The following is a 17001-nucleotide window of genomic DNA, read 5'->3' as shown; positions in this document are numbered from 1 at the left end:
TTAAATCAACCTTTAAAGAGTTTTCATGTGAAAAACATACATGAAGTTGAATCTTATTTAAGGTTTGAGCTCATGTGTCTGAGGTCATCAGCAGTATGAATGCATTAATCCTGTGTTATTCTGCAGAAAGGACAACATTACAGAGATTGATACTAAAGCCTCCGTCAACATCTGAGGAACGGCACAGAGTCTCCATACTAAATAAATGAGTTCATTAACACAACAGTAACGCTTGGCTGGATGCTGCTGAAGTGAACCCTCTCACACCATCACATAAAGCCCAGATGTCACGGTCAGAGTCCTGTACGATAGCTAGGATACATGAGACGTGTAATTCAATGAGTATCAAGCATATTTAGCATTTGATGTGGAATTTGGCTCTTAAAAAAATAAATGGAGCACAAGTGCAATACAGCAGTAAATCAGGACACTGTTGAAACATGTACGGTATTTCAGAAAAAATCCAGAACGCCTGTTAATAAAGAAGAATCTGAGCAATGAATTACGCAGAATGAATTCCTTCAATAATTGGCCCCACTGCAGGAGGGTTTTATACGGGCCAATATAAAATGATTCATTGCTTTAAGGAAATAATTATGGTGACCACTTAAAAAATTAAACACTGCAGTAAAAAAAAAAACCTTATGAAAATTAACCATGGTTTTAATACAGTTAAAAATAACTTGTTTCCTAGCAGTGTTTGGTGTAACTAGTTACTAAGTAATTAGTTAGTGTCATTTAAGTAAGGAATTGCTCTTATTTTTTACTTCTGATGTAATTGAAGTAAATGCTGTGTATGGACTGTAGATCAATGATATATAATACAATAGTGGATTTAACATCAACATTTAAAGTCTGAGGATAAAATGCAAATTTTTGTATTAATCCTTCTCACTTTAAATACTTTGGTGAGTTAATTATAATAATGGTAACACACTACTTGTGTAGTTTATAATTCTCGCTATTAACTATTAGCATTAATATTACTGATATTTTGTCTGTTTATTATTACTTAAAAAGCACATATAAATGTCTGACTCTGCAAAACCTTATTCTACATCCTTAATCCTACACAATTCCTACAAATACTTACCCTTAACAATGACTTTACTAAGTATTAATAAGCAGTAATTAGGAGTATATTGAGGTAAATGTAGTTAATAGTGAGAATTGAACCTTATAATAATGATGACAATAATAATTTAAGTACTTTTATATGACTTATGCGATGCATTTCAGGCCTATCTTTGAATCATTTATTAAATAGGATTAAGAAAGTTATTAGTAATAAGTCATTAAACACTTTTTTGAGAGAGTAATTTGTACACTAATCTACTTACACGATTGAAGATGTAATTAGTAACTAGCAATCAATTACTTTTTAGAGTAACTGAACACTGGTTACTACACTTTTACCACAAAAAACATGGTTTATTTTCGTAAGGGGTCACATGACGTTCACATCACTTCTTACACTCGATATCCAGGAACATGCTTTTCTGATGGCCTCCGATCCTGCTGAGGGCCTCGCAGTCGAATCGACCCCAATCCGAGAGCCGTACGTTGCTGATGGTCAACATGGATTTCCCGTGCCGTCCACGCACCTCCACACGACCGTCCTGACTCTAAACCAACAAAACAAATTCATCCATATTAGTGAAATTGGTGCTCTCTGGCTGAACAAAAACAGATACAGTGTTATTAACAACACCATGATGATAAAACATCCATACAGCAAAATGTTAAAATAAACAATGATAAGAACAATCTATAACATATGCCCTGTCCCAAATGGCTTTTCTATATTTATGCTACTATCCACCAGTTGGCGCTCTTTCACAACTTCAAAAACAGTCAAAACCCAAAAACAGTCAAAACTCTGTGTATGTTTTGATCATCATTCTGAATCTGATATCTAACAAAAGTCCTTTACAAAAATGTAATTATCTCTTTTTGCTCAAAATTGTGTATTTTTGAAGAAACCCACACATAATTGAGAGGTAATAAAAGACAACACACGAAGATAGGATAAAACGCAGAGGGTCTGTTCTTTCATTTGGTATATTGTATGTTTATATATGTAAAGTAGAACATTTTTGGAAATGCTTAAAAAATCCTGTTGCTGTCTGGCAACTTTTTTAACAGTGCAGTTGGGAAAGAGTTAAATATAAAGCTATTAGAACGAGTTCGTCCCCTTACACCCACTTTACTGATCGCTCGTCCTCTAACTCCCTGAAAAAATCAATCTCTAGCTTCAGCTTTCTTTTATTGTCTGGTGTATAAGAGCACATCGCCAGCTTTACTGATGCCAGGTGACGAAAACCATTACTGTTGTCTCAAGACCTGAAGGTTCAATTCACACTAATGCATGAGACTCATTTCTATTCAGATAGTGAGAGCTGCCCGTGGCTCTCAAACGCCTGGAGAATATCTCACAAATAAACAAACAAAAACTGAAAGGCATTAAATAAGACATGAAAATCTGTGTGTGTGTGTGTAAAGCGCACAGTACAACACTACAGTGATGTGGGTGGTTGTCAGGGTGTTGCTATGGGGTTACTAAGGTGTTACTATGAGGTTGCTCAGATGCTTAAAGCTGCAATCTGTAACTTTTGCCTCTCTATCGCCATCTCAGTTTGAAACATAAAATTGCAGTATTGCAGTTATTTGTGAAGTTTTTTGTTGTTGTTGTTGTTGTTTATGAATGTGACGTAATCACACAATACGTTTAAAACGTTTTATTTCCCATGAAATCCTACTTGAGCAAACAAATGATAAATCATTATTATAAACTCAACGTTGTTAATCAGGCTACGGTAAGTCTCTGAAGTTTACTTCAAATAAAAGGAAAGCGATGGATTTTTTTCCTATTATTCTGTCCTCAATGAAATGCAATTGTTGTGAAAAATAAAAGCAGATCTTTGCTCAACAATCTCTCTGTATGATGTAAGTATTCTTCATGTTCGTAGTAGGATCAGAGTAAGATGAAGTATAATATTTCTAGTTACGGCTTTGTTCCGTTCACTAACTGTACTGTAAGCATGGGTAGTAATGACAGTAATGTTTTTTTTTAGCAAACACACTGAATGCATACATTATATGAATGCATTTGATCAATGCACATGAATATAAAGTACACAGCATAGAAACACATCACAGCTTACTGAAAACTAAAATCTTTCTGACTGAATGAATCTAATAAAGCGCTAATAAAAGCAGTTGGCAGAATCATATTTTTCATTTTGTGGTGCAAATGTAACTTCTTGTTTGATGACCTCAAGGAAAGAAATGAGATTTCAGAACAGAGTCTGTAAAAGGATACAAGAAGCTGTGTGTGTGTGTGTGTGTGTGTGTGTGTGTCAATGTGTGAGTGTATGTTTGTGTGTGTGTCTTCTAGTCTGTCTGACACTATGATGCCTTGGGCCGATGCTTTCTGACTGTCGGATATGCTACTGTGAGACAAGCACAGCACAGAGAGAAAAACGACAAAAGAAGAACTGAGGTGAGGATTGACGGACAGACGGACTGTGTTGTTCTCTCTTCAGTGCAGGTGTATTTGGTTTGTGTGTTCTTCACCTTATCTCCATCTCTGAATGTTTGTCCATCACTGGCTCTTCTCCATGAGATCTCAGGCACCGGTTCACCTTCAGCGGTACAGGAGATCATCGCAGCGCTGCCCTCCACCGCTGTCACGTTACGCAACTGAGTGATGTGAGGCTGAACTGAACACACAGACAGACAGATGGACACAGACAGAAAGACAGACAATTCAATGTTGAGTCATTTCTTTTTAATGGCTACAGTTTGTACTTTTCTTTAGAGTTGTATTTCAGTAGATAATTCCTTTAAATACATCTCAATTTTCAGCAATCTCGGTGTTCTGCCTGACATGAGTTTCTCCTTTGACAGTGGGAGTCAAAATCAATTGAACTCTCTTTCACCTCCTCACTTTAGAAAATAAAGACAAGAAATTACCTTCTGCATAAAGAAGTTAAACCTATTTCAAAGACCACTTTACAACAAATTTAAATTATTTTTAAATTAAGGAAATGTTCTCCTCAGAATATTACAGCAATGTGAAAAGAAACGTGAAGTATTTATTTATATCAGCAGATGTTGAAGTGTCTATAAATGATGCTGATGTGTAAACAGTATTGTTATTGAACTGCTGCTGGGTAAATGAAGAGCAACTGCATGTGCGAGTGTTTGTGTGTACACGGAAGACTCTAGAACGACTCTACAATCATTCAATGTTTTACTTTCTTGAAGTGAATGATCAGTGCTGTGCAAAGATTGCCCTCATGATGCCATGGGGTTGTGGGTGGTTGTCAAGGTGTTGTAGGTGGTTGTCAAGGTGTTTGCGGGTTGCCAGGATCTGCTGGGTGGTTGGCAGGGTGTTATGGGTGGTTGGCAAGATGTTTGAGAGTTGCCAGGATCCTGAAGGTGGTTTACAAGGTGTTTGAAAGTTGCCAGGATCTTGAGGGTGGTTGGCAGGGTGTTGTGGACAATTGGCAAGGTGTTTTCGTAGGTTGTCAAAATGTTTCTGAGTTGCCAGGATCTTGAGGAGGTTGGAAGGTAGTTGTGGATGGTTTCAAGGTGATTTAGGTTTGGTTGGCAGCGTGTTATAGGTGGTTGTCAATGTGCTTAAGAGTTGCCAGGATCTTGTGGGTGGTTGGCAGGGTGTTGTAAGGGGTTGTCAAGGTGTTTAAGGGTTGACAGGATCTTGTGGGGGTTTGGCAGGGTGTTATGGGTGGTTGGCAAGAGTTGCCAGGATCCTGAGGGCGGTTTACTAGGTGTTTGAAAGTTGCCAGTATCTTGAGGGGGGTTGGGAGGGTGTTGTGGGTGGTTGGCAAGGTGTTTTGGTAGGTTGTCAAAGTGTTTGAGAGTTGCCAGGATCTTGAGGGGGTTGGAAGGTAGTTGTGGGTGGTTTCAAGGTGATTAAGGGTTGGTTGGCAGCGTGTTATAGGTGGTTGTCAATGTGTTTAAGTGTTGCCAGGATCTTGTGGGTGGTTGGCAGGGTGTTGTGGGTGGTTGGCAAGGTGTTTTGGGAGGTTGTCAAGGTGTTTGAGAGTTGCCAGGATCCTGAGGGTGGTTGGCAGCGTATTATAGGTGGTTGTCAATGTGTTTAAGTGTTGCCAGGATCTTGTGGGTGATTGGAAGGGTGTTGTTTAGGTTCGGCCGGATCTTGTGGATGGTTGTCAAGGTGTTTGAGGGTTGTCAGAATCTTAAGGGTGGTTGGCAGGGTGATACGGGGTGGTTGGCAAGGTTTTCTGGGTGGTTGGCAAGGTGTTTAGAGTTTGCCAAGATCTTGTGGGTGGTTGGCAGGGTGTTATGGGTGGTTGGCAAGGTGTTTGAGTGTTGCCAGGATCTTGTGGATGGTTGGCAAGGTGTTTGAGGGTTGCCAGAATATTGAGTGTGGTTGGCAGGGTGTTTAAGAGTTGTCAGTGTCTTGTGGGTGGTTTGAAGGGTGTTGTGGGTGGTTTCAATGTGTTTAAGCATTGTCAGGTTCTTGTGGGTGGTTGGTAGTGTGTTATAGGTGATTGTCAAGATGTTTTAGTGTTGCCAGGATCTTGTGGGTGATTGGCAGGGTGTTGTGGGTAGTTGTCAAGGTGTTATAGGTTTGGCAGAATCTTGTGGATGGTTGTCAAGGTGTTTGAGGGTTGTCAGAATCTTAAGGGTGGTTGGCAGGGTGTTATGGGGTGGTTGGCAAGGTGTTACCGGTGGTTGGCAAGGTGTTTAAGGGTTGCCAGGATCTTGTGGGTGGTTGGCAGAGTGTTGTGGGTGGTGGTTAAGGTGTTTAGAGTGGTTGGCAGGGTGTTGTAGGTGGTAGTCAAGGTGTCTGAGGGTGGTTGTCAAGGAGTTTGAGGGTTTTCGGAACTTGTGGGTAGATGCCGGTGTGTTGTGGGTAGTTGCTAGTGTGCTGGAGGTGGTTTACAGGGTGTCAGCAGGGATGTGTAGACGTCACAATTACAGAAAACAGTCATTTAGACCTTGTGTGATTTAAATGCTTTATAAAGACTTAAGGCCAAAGCAAAATAATTTTTTTATGTGTGGGGTGTTGCATACAGTGCATGTGACAACATTTTTACAGATTTTTTTCACGGCTCGACTGTGTGCATAAAAAACAGACCATGCTCAGGGCTTTAGAAACCAGCAGCATTTTAACCTCTGAACTAAATTCAAATGTTCAAGTGAAACTTTATTGTGTCACTGTGATTCACAAACACTGGACTTCTTATAGGACAGTGATTGGCTGCAAGTTCACTAGTTAGACACATTTATATTTTGTAGTGTGCACTTTGTGTGACACTACATGTAAGAAAGTAACGCACAGATGCCTGGTAAAAACAACTTCATGTGTCAGCAGACACAGACCCTGAAACATTAACTTTTCTTTGCTCTTTTATCTCTCCAGTCTGCCTCGTGTGCAAAACTTCACGAAACTCTCAACTGTGTCGCTCCCTGAGCAATAAGACCATCATATAAATGTGCATTTTAAAGAACAAGCCTCTCTGGCTGTGGACCCTGATGACAGTGAATAAATCTCCATACATTTCCATGCAGAAGACAGAAGGTCCAATCAGAATAATCAGTTTTCCAATGTGCACACCGGCTTCATGAAAGCATCAATTGAATCCGGGTTCTATAAAGAACCTGCTGGAGTTTTTCACAATAATTGAAGGCTCTTTCATTTTCTTGTTTGAAACCGCGGTGCATTTACTGCGCGGGTGGCATCACGCGTGTGGTGCCTTCAAAGACGCATTGCTTCATTTTCTTCAAGAGAATTTGAGTGGAAAGCAACTAAATGGAAAAATGAAAGACAAATGGCCTGTACTGCGGCCGTGAGTAAATACTTCCACAGTCCTACCAGGAGAAAACTCTTTCTACTGTAAAATGAAACCCAGTTTGTACACGTGTGTCAATATTATTTGTCAATACATGTGTGCAGAGGCGTCATGCCCATTCAAACTGAGGGGGCACGTGCCCCCTTGGTTTTTTGAGCCAAATGGATTTTGCATGCAAACTGAAAATCAAAAAAGCGTCCATCAATCGGTAACTTGTCTTTTAATCTGTTTAATATGCACAATATTATTAATTCTGTGCTGCATCCTTGTCACTTTTCAGAGATTTTTGCCGTTTTGATAGTGTTTTGAACATGTTACATTACTTGCTGGCGGCAGGAGCGGCAGTCAGAGCAGCCGCAGACGTCATCAGCGTGAGCGCGCTCACGAGCTTTCATGTTGCTGCTGCATTTGGCTATCTGAGGAATTAAAACGTGCAAGAAACGCTCACAACATTTTCAAACCCCAGTACGGTAATGTGCAGTTAACCTCCTCTGTGTAGAAAATGTATGGTTTAAAATGTGACTGTCTCGACGTTATATTAGCAGAAATTTCTAGATTCACCTTCTTGGCACAAGCCAAAGTTCGCCAGAGTTCACACGGGATCACACATGCTCACATATGAGGTAAAATTTAATGCAAAAATTTGTTCCTCCAATCATTTTATCTAAACATATTTTTAAAAATCATTATTGAACATTTAACTCATTCACGTGGCTATAGCTTATGTCATTTTCGTTGTTTATATACTTTATGGATTTAAAATGACATTAATTTCATAATGCAGTCAGTGGTTGTGCAAAATGCATTAATGACACAATTAAACAAGTCATTAAACAAAACTTAAATAAATAAAACATGTCGTTTCTGTTTTAAATATGATACCAATATCATGTCATTATTCTGATTGAATAGTATTTGATAGAAAGTAAGTCAACACTTTTATTTTGGAGTTTTTTGCTTGAAGGCAGTGGCGCTCATATTGTTAGAAATGTAAGTGCCATGGAAAAGACTGAAAGCTCTATAATATAATTCGTTTGATGTATGTGTATGCACAAATTTCTGTGAACTGTGCACACTCTGCCCCCTTAAAAAAAATTGGTGCATGACGCCCCTGCATGTGTGTGTGTACATTTCTCACCAAAGACTTTAAGGATAAGTTGACCTTCGATGCTCCCGGCTTTGTTGCTGGCCCTGCATGTGTAGGGTCCACCGTCACCCTGTCGGATGTTTTTGACCGTCAGTGTGCTTCTTCCTCCATCCAGAGAGTTTAACACATACTGCTCTGAGCTTTCAATCACATGACCTTTCCTATAGACACATTCAAATCATAAAGACAAACACTTATGTGATATTGCTTCAATACTGTATGTCATGCAATACCATTTCTTCATTGTTTATGCCTGCTAAGCAGATTCACATAAGCAATAATTAATGATCATTCATTCAGTAATAATTCAGTAAATGTTTGCCCTGATCTGTTCATCCTGAAAGACTGATACAGATAATAATGAACTGATATGATAATAATGAGATGGAAAGTTCATGTGATGCTTATTACACAGGTTACAAAATACATTCATGTTTTACATACTGCACGTGACAAAGCAGTTCACCTTATGCTTGTTAGTTATGTAAAGTAGAGCAAGCACTTTGAATCAAATCTGAACGAATCACTAAGTATGCACAACAGTAAAAATAATGCTTGACATAGCAAAATACTAACCCAGTCTCACAAAGTTTCGTGATATAGTCATGCACAGTCCTACACTGATTATGCTTAATAAACTGATAATGTGTGGATTCATGTAAATGTGTAAAATAGTTTTCTTTTATCAGGGAATGCCCATAAACGGCGTAAAAACCAATCAGCAAAGGAAGTTTTTGCTCATTACCCTCGATTTCGTGTTGCATGTAAACACGTTAACCGGCTTTCTTGCAGTTTTGTTCATGTGTGAAAGATAAACATCACACGCGGATTAAGTAAGGGCAAAGTAATGCATTAAAGTCTGTGCTCGACTCGAGCGGTTGGCAGAGAAACGGCAAAAATAATATCTCATGTTAAATGTACAGGTTCTGCAGACATGACAAGAGATACAGTACAACAATAAAGCGCAAGAGATATCCCATCTGCATTTTGAAAAACTATACTGTATGTAGCCTACTATAAGCGGTGACATCACTTCCTGCGAGAAATCTGACAAATCTCACCAAAAAAGCAGTTTTCTGCATTGCTGCTTTATTAATTTGCATGTAAATGCATGAAAACAGTTTTTTTAAGGAGCAGAGTTTTGATAGTTATTTGCTTATTTTGTGTTGTATTAATTCCTACACAACTGGATTATAAACACAATGTTGACTATTCATAATATGCTGCTCACATGATTATAAAAAATCAAAGCTGTAATAATCTTAAGATCGAATAAAACCAAGAAGCATTCACAGCACTCTATGAAATCCACTCATCCAGATTTAAACTCATTATAGAGTTCACTTTAACATCAGGACGTCTCTTCTTTAAATGACTGTAATTTTAAAGTTGAATTTAAAGAAATCTTTGTTATATTGCTGAAAGGTGCGCATGTGGGCAAAAAAACATCCAATTTTATTCACTTTAATGTCAGTCAATTACTAAACTATCATGTCAATCTAAGAAAGGTTTAAATCTGTGAAAAACATAATTGTGCTCCACTCTTTTCCTTTATTATCAAGTCATTTTAACTCTCTGTGGGACACATTTAGACCCTATGAATCTGTCTCATTCACACCAAACTAAAACCAAAAATACACAAAATATGTTTCTTATAGACATCACACAAATTATATGGAGAGCAAGTGGATTTTTCTTTGGTCTCCTATAGATGTTCCTCTTGAGAAAAGACCACAATTATCTCACAAGTGTCTCTGCTGAAGAAAGCTCAACACGGCCTTAAACTGTGATTTTTCATAATAGACTTTGAAATCTTTGCAAATATTATATAACCCAATCTGAGCTCAAGTGTGGAGACTTCAACAGTAACTGGGTTTCCATCACACAGGCTTTATGCACATTTTGAAGTATCACAAAAGAAACAAGCCAAATTTTGAATAAACATCCCTATATTCTCAAAAAAAGTGTTACGTTACTCGAGTGTTTTTTGACTTGCAAATCAAATAATGGGAGATGAAAATGCATTTGCTGAATAAATTCTGACATAGGTAACATTACCACATTGTATGATTTTGCCATGTTTATTAAGATGCTAAAGAATAACAACACCTTCATTTAAAGGGGACATTTCACAAGACTTTAAGATGTCAAATAAACCTTTGATGTCTCAGAGTACGTATGTGAAGTTTTAGCTCAAAATACCCCACATATAATTTATTATAACATGTTAAAATTGACACTTTGTAGGTGTGAGCAAAAATTAGCAGTTTTTGTGTGTGTCCTTTAAAATGCAAATGAGCTGATGAAATGCAAACACTGATCACCATAATGGTGGTTTGTTAAAATTGAAACTTTCTCTGCACTAAATGGCAGTGATGTGGTTGGATAGTGCAGATTAAGGGGCGTTATTATTATAAGATCCCCTTCTGACATCACAAGGGGAGCTACTTTTCAATTAGCTATTTTTTACATTTTCTAGGTTGATAGAAGCACTTGGGACCCAATTATAGCACTTAAACATCGAAAAAGTCAGATTTTAATCATATGTCCCCTTTAAGTTTACATGACACAGAACTACACCAAGTTGTTTACACCTGGTTAAATAGACTACAGGTGGTATGTAAGAGATGTAAGATATAATGAGTTGTACTAAAACACAAGTGTAGATGTGAAAGAGCTGAAGGATTCACTCTCTGCTCATCACGACAGAAGAATGAAGATCAATGGTTCTCCTAAGCTGATGTATAAAGTGCTTAGGACAACTAATCCATACAAAGCTTTTGGTCTTCACACAATCACAGTCTGTGGTCTGAAAGCCTCTAGAAATCCTCTTTTCCATTACATAAGACAAAGATTCCCAGGCCAAGGGTCTCACTTCATTTATCCTGAACTGTTTAGGGAAACTGACCACAGCACATCATCAGTTCTTCACCATAGACCGAGACAAAACAGATCATTAAAGACCAGCATGACCACTGTCCTGTATCTCACACAGCTACACATTTAAAGATATAAAGATATAATCCAGGGCTGAATATTACACGCTATGTATATAATTTAATAATCTCTGTTCTTTTGTCTATAATGATATATGTCTGTCTGTTAGTTACTCACCAGTACCAGGTAACCTGAGGGTCAGGTGAGCCTGATGTGATACAGGTGAAGGTGACTGACTCCTGATAATCCGCTGTGGCATTGAAAGTTTGCTGTGGTACGATCAGAACCGGAGGAACTGTGAACGACACCAAACATACAAAATCAGTTTATCCAACATGAATACGTGTGTGTGTACCACACATTCATTTCCTTACATTTTCATACACACTGAAACATATAATATTATTGTGTTGTCAGGACTAATACGTACATTATTTACATATTAACTTAAATTCTGTAATCATTCAACCATTTTGTAATATTAAGTTTGTTTGCCATGACACACAAAAGGTGTTTTCTCGTATTCAACAATATAATTACACCAAAACACAACATACATTTAACTTTATTTATTTTATTTTTATTTTATTAATTCGCTGCAATCTACATCTTTAAAATTCATACGATTGTGAGGAACAGATCCAAATTCAGCTCTTTATTCAGCGATCTTGATCCCAGTTCTCATCAGCGACCGTAAACATCAAATCTTGCATTCATTATGAATATGAATTCAAATATTGCACTTCACGAAGCTTTACGACACATTGCTTTATGCTTTATGGCAGTGATATCGAACACTCATTGGCTCTTGCGTGTTACGTCACAGATTTGTGACATTGCCGTCTTTCAGTCGATGTACTTTTAAAATTTGAAATGCGCGCCTTGACAGAAAGAAGCTGGATTAACGTTCTGGTGGATTAATTTTTTTTTAAAATGCTATATTGTTTCTGTCTGTTACATTGCTTAATATAAAAATAATATAAAAAATAAACATTAAGTATTTTAAAAATGTTTGTGCAAAAAGTGTTTGTGTTTAGGTTAAGGTCTGGGGTAGGGTAGTAACATTATTAATAAAATGGTTATAAGTGAGATTATACAGCAATCTTTATGGTATGAACGATTTGTAAATGTTTTACGTTTTGTAGCTGTAAAAACTTAATAATGCTATGATTAAATGTTGCAAATACGTCTACATTGCATGCTTCTGCATCTATTTAAACGCACAAAAACAATGTCTTGTGTTTTTAAAGTTACGTATTAATAGTAGGTATTAACAGTGAGACCAGGCTGGTTTATCATACATACATACTGTATAAATATGTCCTTCAAAGCATCTAAAGATGTACACAGAATCAGGATATTATCAAGACTTTAACAAAGACAAGAAACAGAAAGAAAACTAAATAGAGAAGAGAGACAGAATCATATAAATGAAAAAGACCAAACAGAGAAAAGATTATAATTGATCTCTCAGCCGATCGATCCTCTCCAATCGTTTTGTTGCGGCTATTTTGTCTCAGTTTATCATTTTGTAAAAATTGCTCTTAAACATTTCTGTTATTTCACAGACAAAACACAAGAAAGAGAGTCTTACAAAGTCACTTGTTAAGAGAGTCTGTCTGTCTACCAGGTCTATATAACCTCTCTGTCTGTCTGTCTGTCAATCTAGCAGTGATTTAACTGTTCAACTTATTCATGGTTTCTTTACATGTAACAGATGCTAAAATAACATTTTCATTTGCAAACTAGTTTCTGTCAGACTGCTTTGATGTGTGGAATCAAACATCATCTGTGATGGTCCACCGCAGGCTGAATCATTATCCTCTGCCCTGTCATTGGCTCACTGTTACTGTCCACTGAGTTCAAAGAGTCTGATATCACAAGTCGAGATGAGAATGATGGGATGAGATGAGATGTCCTCTATATCATTGACATTTCCTTTAAAAGGATCAAGAGGACGGAGAAAAGAAGCCAGCAGCTCAACCCGCCTGATGATAAAAGTCAAAGTCGTAAAAAAAACATGCAGACGAGCACAACAGTGACACGTAGATATATAGAACAAAAACTTAAAAAACAAGATCTACTGTAACACAATCAGGAATAGAAATAAATCTGTGGTAAAACTCAGTCCTGCAGTATCGGATACGACACAAGGTCTCGGTCTTCGTCTACTCAACGTCTGCTAAGTGATTAAAGCGGCAGGTCGTTCGGTTGCGACGGCAGACGGTTCTTGCCATGTCTTCAGGATAATAGGATGCGCCTCATTGAGCGAGCTTATTGGATCTTCCTGCTCGCTATAAGTGGTGATGCTAAATTGAATGCAACACACGTGTTTTTCTTTTTTTTTGCCTGCTATTACATCAGTTTAAGAAGTATGAGACACTGTTGTGTCCGTTCAGGCAGAGCTCGGCACGATCGAATCTCCACGACTGCTCATTTTGTGAAACGAGGTAAATGAGCTCGTTGAAAATAAAAGGCGGTGTTTTTACGAAGTGTCTTTAAAGATAAGCTGGTAGTTTGCTCGGGAGTCAGGGATGCCTGAAGTGTAAAATAATTGAAACATTTAGTCACAAATCCAGCCAGCAGAAAATTGAGTGTAAGGTGATCAACAAACACAGTTACTTCAGTCAGAACCTGACACACATCACACCATCATTTCTATCTTAGGCCTAGTCCACACGGACACGGGGATTTTTATAACCTCCAAAAAAATCCCGTCCACACATGCTCGGTTTAAAAGAAATCTTCGTCCTCATGAAAAAGCAAAAACATCAAGCACTGTCAAGAGCATTTAACCCAATCGTGGCCAATCAGAAGCCTAACAAAAGTGACATCGCGAGGCAAAAACCCCGGAACCTGGCGTTTCTTAAAATGTGTAAAAAAAGTCACGGTTATAAAAATACCCGTGTCCGGACAAGGCCTTAGTATAAAGTGGTATTTTATGGCTAGTTAATTCTGAATTTATCCAATTAAGTTTTTTTATTTAATTTATTTATATAGCACATTTTCACACAACTAAGAGTTGGCCAAAGTGCTTTACATGACATAAGAAACAAACGACAATAAAAATGATACAGAACAATAAAAATAGCACAAACAATGCACTTCCGGCGACCCGAGTTCAAATCCCGGCTCAAGTTCCTTTGCCGATCCCTTACCCCTCTCTCCACCATGTACTTTCCGGTCACCTTTCAATTGTTACTGTCTATCAATAAAGGCAAAATGGCCCAAAAATATAACTTTAAAGAAAAAAAATACAGATCCAAAATAGGAATGTCTCGGGTTACGGATGTAACCCTTGTTCCCTGGAAAGGGAAGGAGACACTGCGGCTTTCTTGCCATACTTCCTGTGTCTCTGTTATGCCATCTTCTGCAATATTTCAAATAGCACGGGTGTTTTCAGGTCACCTTTTATACTTCCTTGCTCCCATGCCACCCCGCCGGTGATGTTACACCTCACCATTGGTTGAATCTGAATCCCTCGAAAGGGAAGTTGGTAGAACAGGCATCACTAGGGCCAAACATTATTATTTCAGTTTTAGCTTCATTCTGTGACAGGAAATTAATCTTTAGCCATGCTTTGAGTTCTTGAAACATGAATATTTTGAACTTTTATATTGCATTTTTATCACCAGGTTCAGAAGAAATGTACAGCTGAGAATCGTTAGCATATAAATGGAATGAAATATTGTATTTTTCAAGAAAGAACCCAGCTGCAACATCTAAATCATAAAGAGAGTTGGAGCAAGGATCAAGTCAGTAGGGCATTTGAAGAATAACAAGGTTGACCAAGAAAGTCTTGCTGGTTAAGCCATAGTAAAATAAATGTTCTGTCTTAAACAAGTCATGAGATTTTTATTTGTATATTATATAACCCAGTGAGCAATCTTGCATTTAAAAGATGTTTAAAAAAGACGTCTAATAGCTGTCAAACACAACACAGACGTCAAAGCTAAAACAAGAGCCCCTAAAATAAATGAAATAAAATCAATACATAAATGAAACTTCCTGCAATCAATGTTGACGTTTATTTTGGCTAGAAGTAGTTTACTCAAAGCTTGACTACAGATTGTGTCTATAGTTAACCTAGACATTGAAATGACGGCTATTGCTTGCTGGGAATTCCTTCTGCTTCAAGGCAGCACACAACAGCAGACCTAACACTAAAATAATGATTAACACTTTATAGCTGAAATAAGAAGAAATGAATTATAAGTGGATTTACAACATTTCTGTTTTTAAACCCACCTGAATGACTTGCCACATAAACCTCCCTTGTAAATCCTTTAGTGTGCATATGATTTATCCTTGATTTTATAAACTAAGAGACAACAAAGTCTCTCATACAGTGCATAAAAACATTTACAGGCTGTTATTCTGTGAGTTTATAGTCAGCGTCTTTATTGAATTCATCACTCTGTACTGAACACAGTCATTCATTGAGTTGTGTTAGCTGGATAACTTTATTCTGAAACTGTGAATAACCAGTCTGTGATTGGGCTGGAGTTAATAATCTACATCTCATACGTGATGTCACACTATAGGTGAATTCAGTACATGACTTACCATTGACCAACACAACAATGTCCCGGAAATCAATTTCTCCCCGCGCCTCCACTCGCGCCTCACAGCGATACACACCCTCATCTGCTTTAGTCACTTTCAGGATCTGGAGGTTGTTGTTGGGCAGCACTTGGAGTTTGTCTTCATTATGAAAGAGCGAGAGAGAGAGATACACAGAGAGAGAGAGAGAGAGAGAGAGAGAGAGAGAGAGAGAGAGAGAGAGAGAGAGAGAGAGAGAGAGAGAGAGAGAGAGAGAGAGAGAGAGAGAAAGATATTGCTGAACGTGTAAGTGTTTGATCACAGTAGTGCATTATGGGCAGTTGCTATGCAGTTGCTATGGCATTATGAGTGGTTGCCAGGCAGTTAAGTTGTTTCGAGTTGTTGTTAGTTTTGGATACTTTGGATTGATCAGTGAAAGCAGCATGTAGATGAATTTGGGTAAGGTGTTGAAGTCAATATGTCATGTTTAAAACTTCTGACAGAAATCAAATCCACTGTGCAGAGAAAAGAGAAATCAGATTTAATCAACGAGCTGAGCTCAATATCAGGAAAAGATTCACATCAATCCTCCAAACTACCGCTGCTTTCATTTCAAGGACATGAAACATCTAAAGAATAATGGACAAAAAAACACCTTTCGTCTGGTTTTGTCGTCTCTTACTGATGAACGCACACCTTTCTCTTCTCATCCTGGAGAGATATTTATAACCACACCTCGCTAATGAGAATAAAAATAATCGAAATCCAGAGAAATCTCCATTATTTTTTATCTCTGGGGCCAATCAGATTAAATAGCTTGCCAAAGTTCTGCCTTTGAATTCAAATGAAAGGTTTAAAGCCTAAAAATGAAACAGTGGTCTTTATATTTTGAAAGATTAAAGCTGATATCTGTTGTGTTTAAGTGTGTAATGCAACATACATACAGTTTACATAACCAACGTGATCACATGAGAAATATAATATTGACGTGTTGACAGGATTTGTACAATTTGTACGTAGTCATATTCATAAATATTAAAATCACGCGCATTGGCGTTTCTGACGATAATTATAAAGCAATCTTTATGGTATGAAAGATTTAGGATTAGGATTCATTTACATTAATGTAATTGTATTGTAGATGCCATGTCAGGTAATACCACCTTTTGTCAGAAACACTTACTGTTGTAATCAGATGTGATTTCTCTGTTCTTGTAGAACCAGGAGACAGCAGGTACAGGTGAGCTGATGACATCACAGATGACCTCTGCATCTTCATTCTGACGAAACTCCTGCGGGGTCTTCACTTCACGAAACGTCAACTTCTCTGTGTGATCAAAGACATGTCACTCCTGCCATCTGTCTCACTTACTAACATCATCTGTTTGTCTGGTTTCATCAAATATTATGTTAACTAGAATCTGGTCAGTAGAGAACCACAAATCACATCTCTTTAATATCACAGCAATGAGGTTAAACAGAGATCCAATTTAAAATTTAGCTGAAATATTGCTTTCCGCAATACCGCAA

At 37.8% G+C, this 17001-nt stretch overlaps 1 protein-coding gene across 1 annotated transcript in view; it reads right to left on the bottom strand.

Annotated features, from left to right (window-relative positions):
- The window catches only part of LOC135735636 (neural cell adhesion molecule 2), a 178076-nt gene that overhangs the window by 20540 nt on the left and 140535 nt on the right, over window positions 1-17001 (bottom strand). Inside the window, exons 4-9 of the mRNA XM_065254077.1 lie at window positions 16655-16798; window positions 15496-15633; window positions 11107-11224; window positions 7984-8153; window positions 3577-3722; window positions 1475-1625 (exon numbers count right to left, since the gene is read on the bottom strand). Of these exons, the coding sequence (XP_065110149.1) occupies window positions 1475-1625; window positions 3577-3722; window positions 7984-8153; window positions 11107-11224; window positions 15496-15633; window positions 16655-16798 (867 nt within the window). The remainder of the gene's footprint in view (window positions 1-1474; window positions 1626-3576; window positions 3723-7983; window positions 8154-11106; window positions 11225-15495; window positions 15634-16654; window positions 16799-17001) is intronic.

This window comes from Paramisgurnus dabryanus, chromosome 4 (assembly GCF_030506205.2).
Source record: "Paramisgurnus dabryanus chromosome 4, PD_genome_1.1, whole genome shotgun sequence".
Taxonomy (NCBI): Eukaryota; Metazoa; Chordata; class Actinopteri; order Cypriniformes; family Cobitidae; genus Paramisgurnus; species Paramisgurnus dabryanus.
Note: the sequence above shows the minus strand (reverse complement) of the source record. Positions and strands in the feature narration are given on the sequence as shown.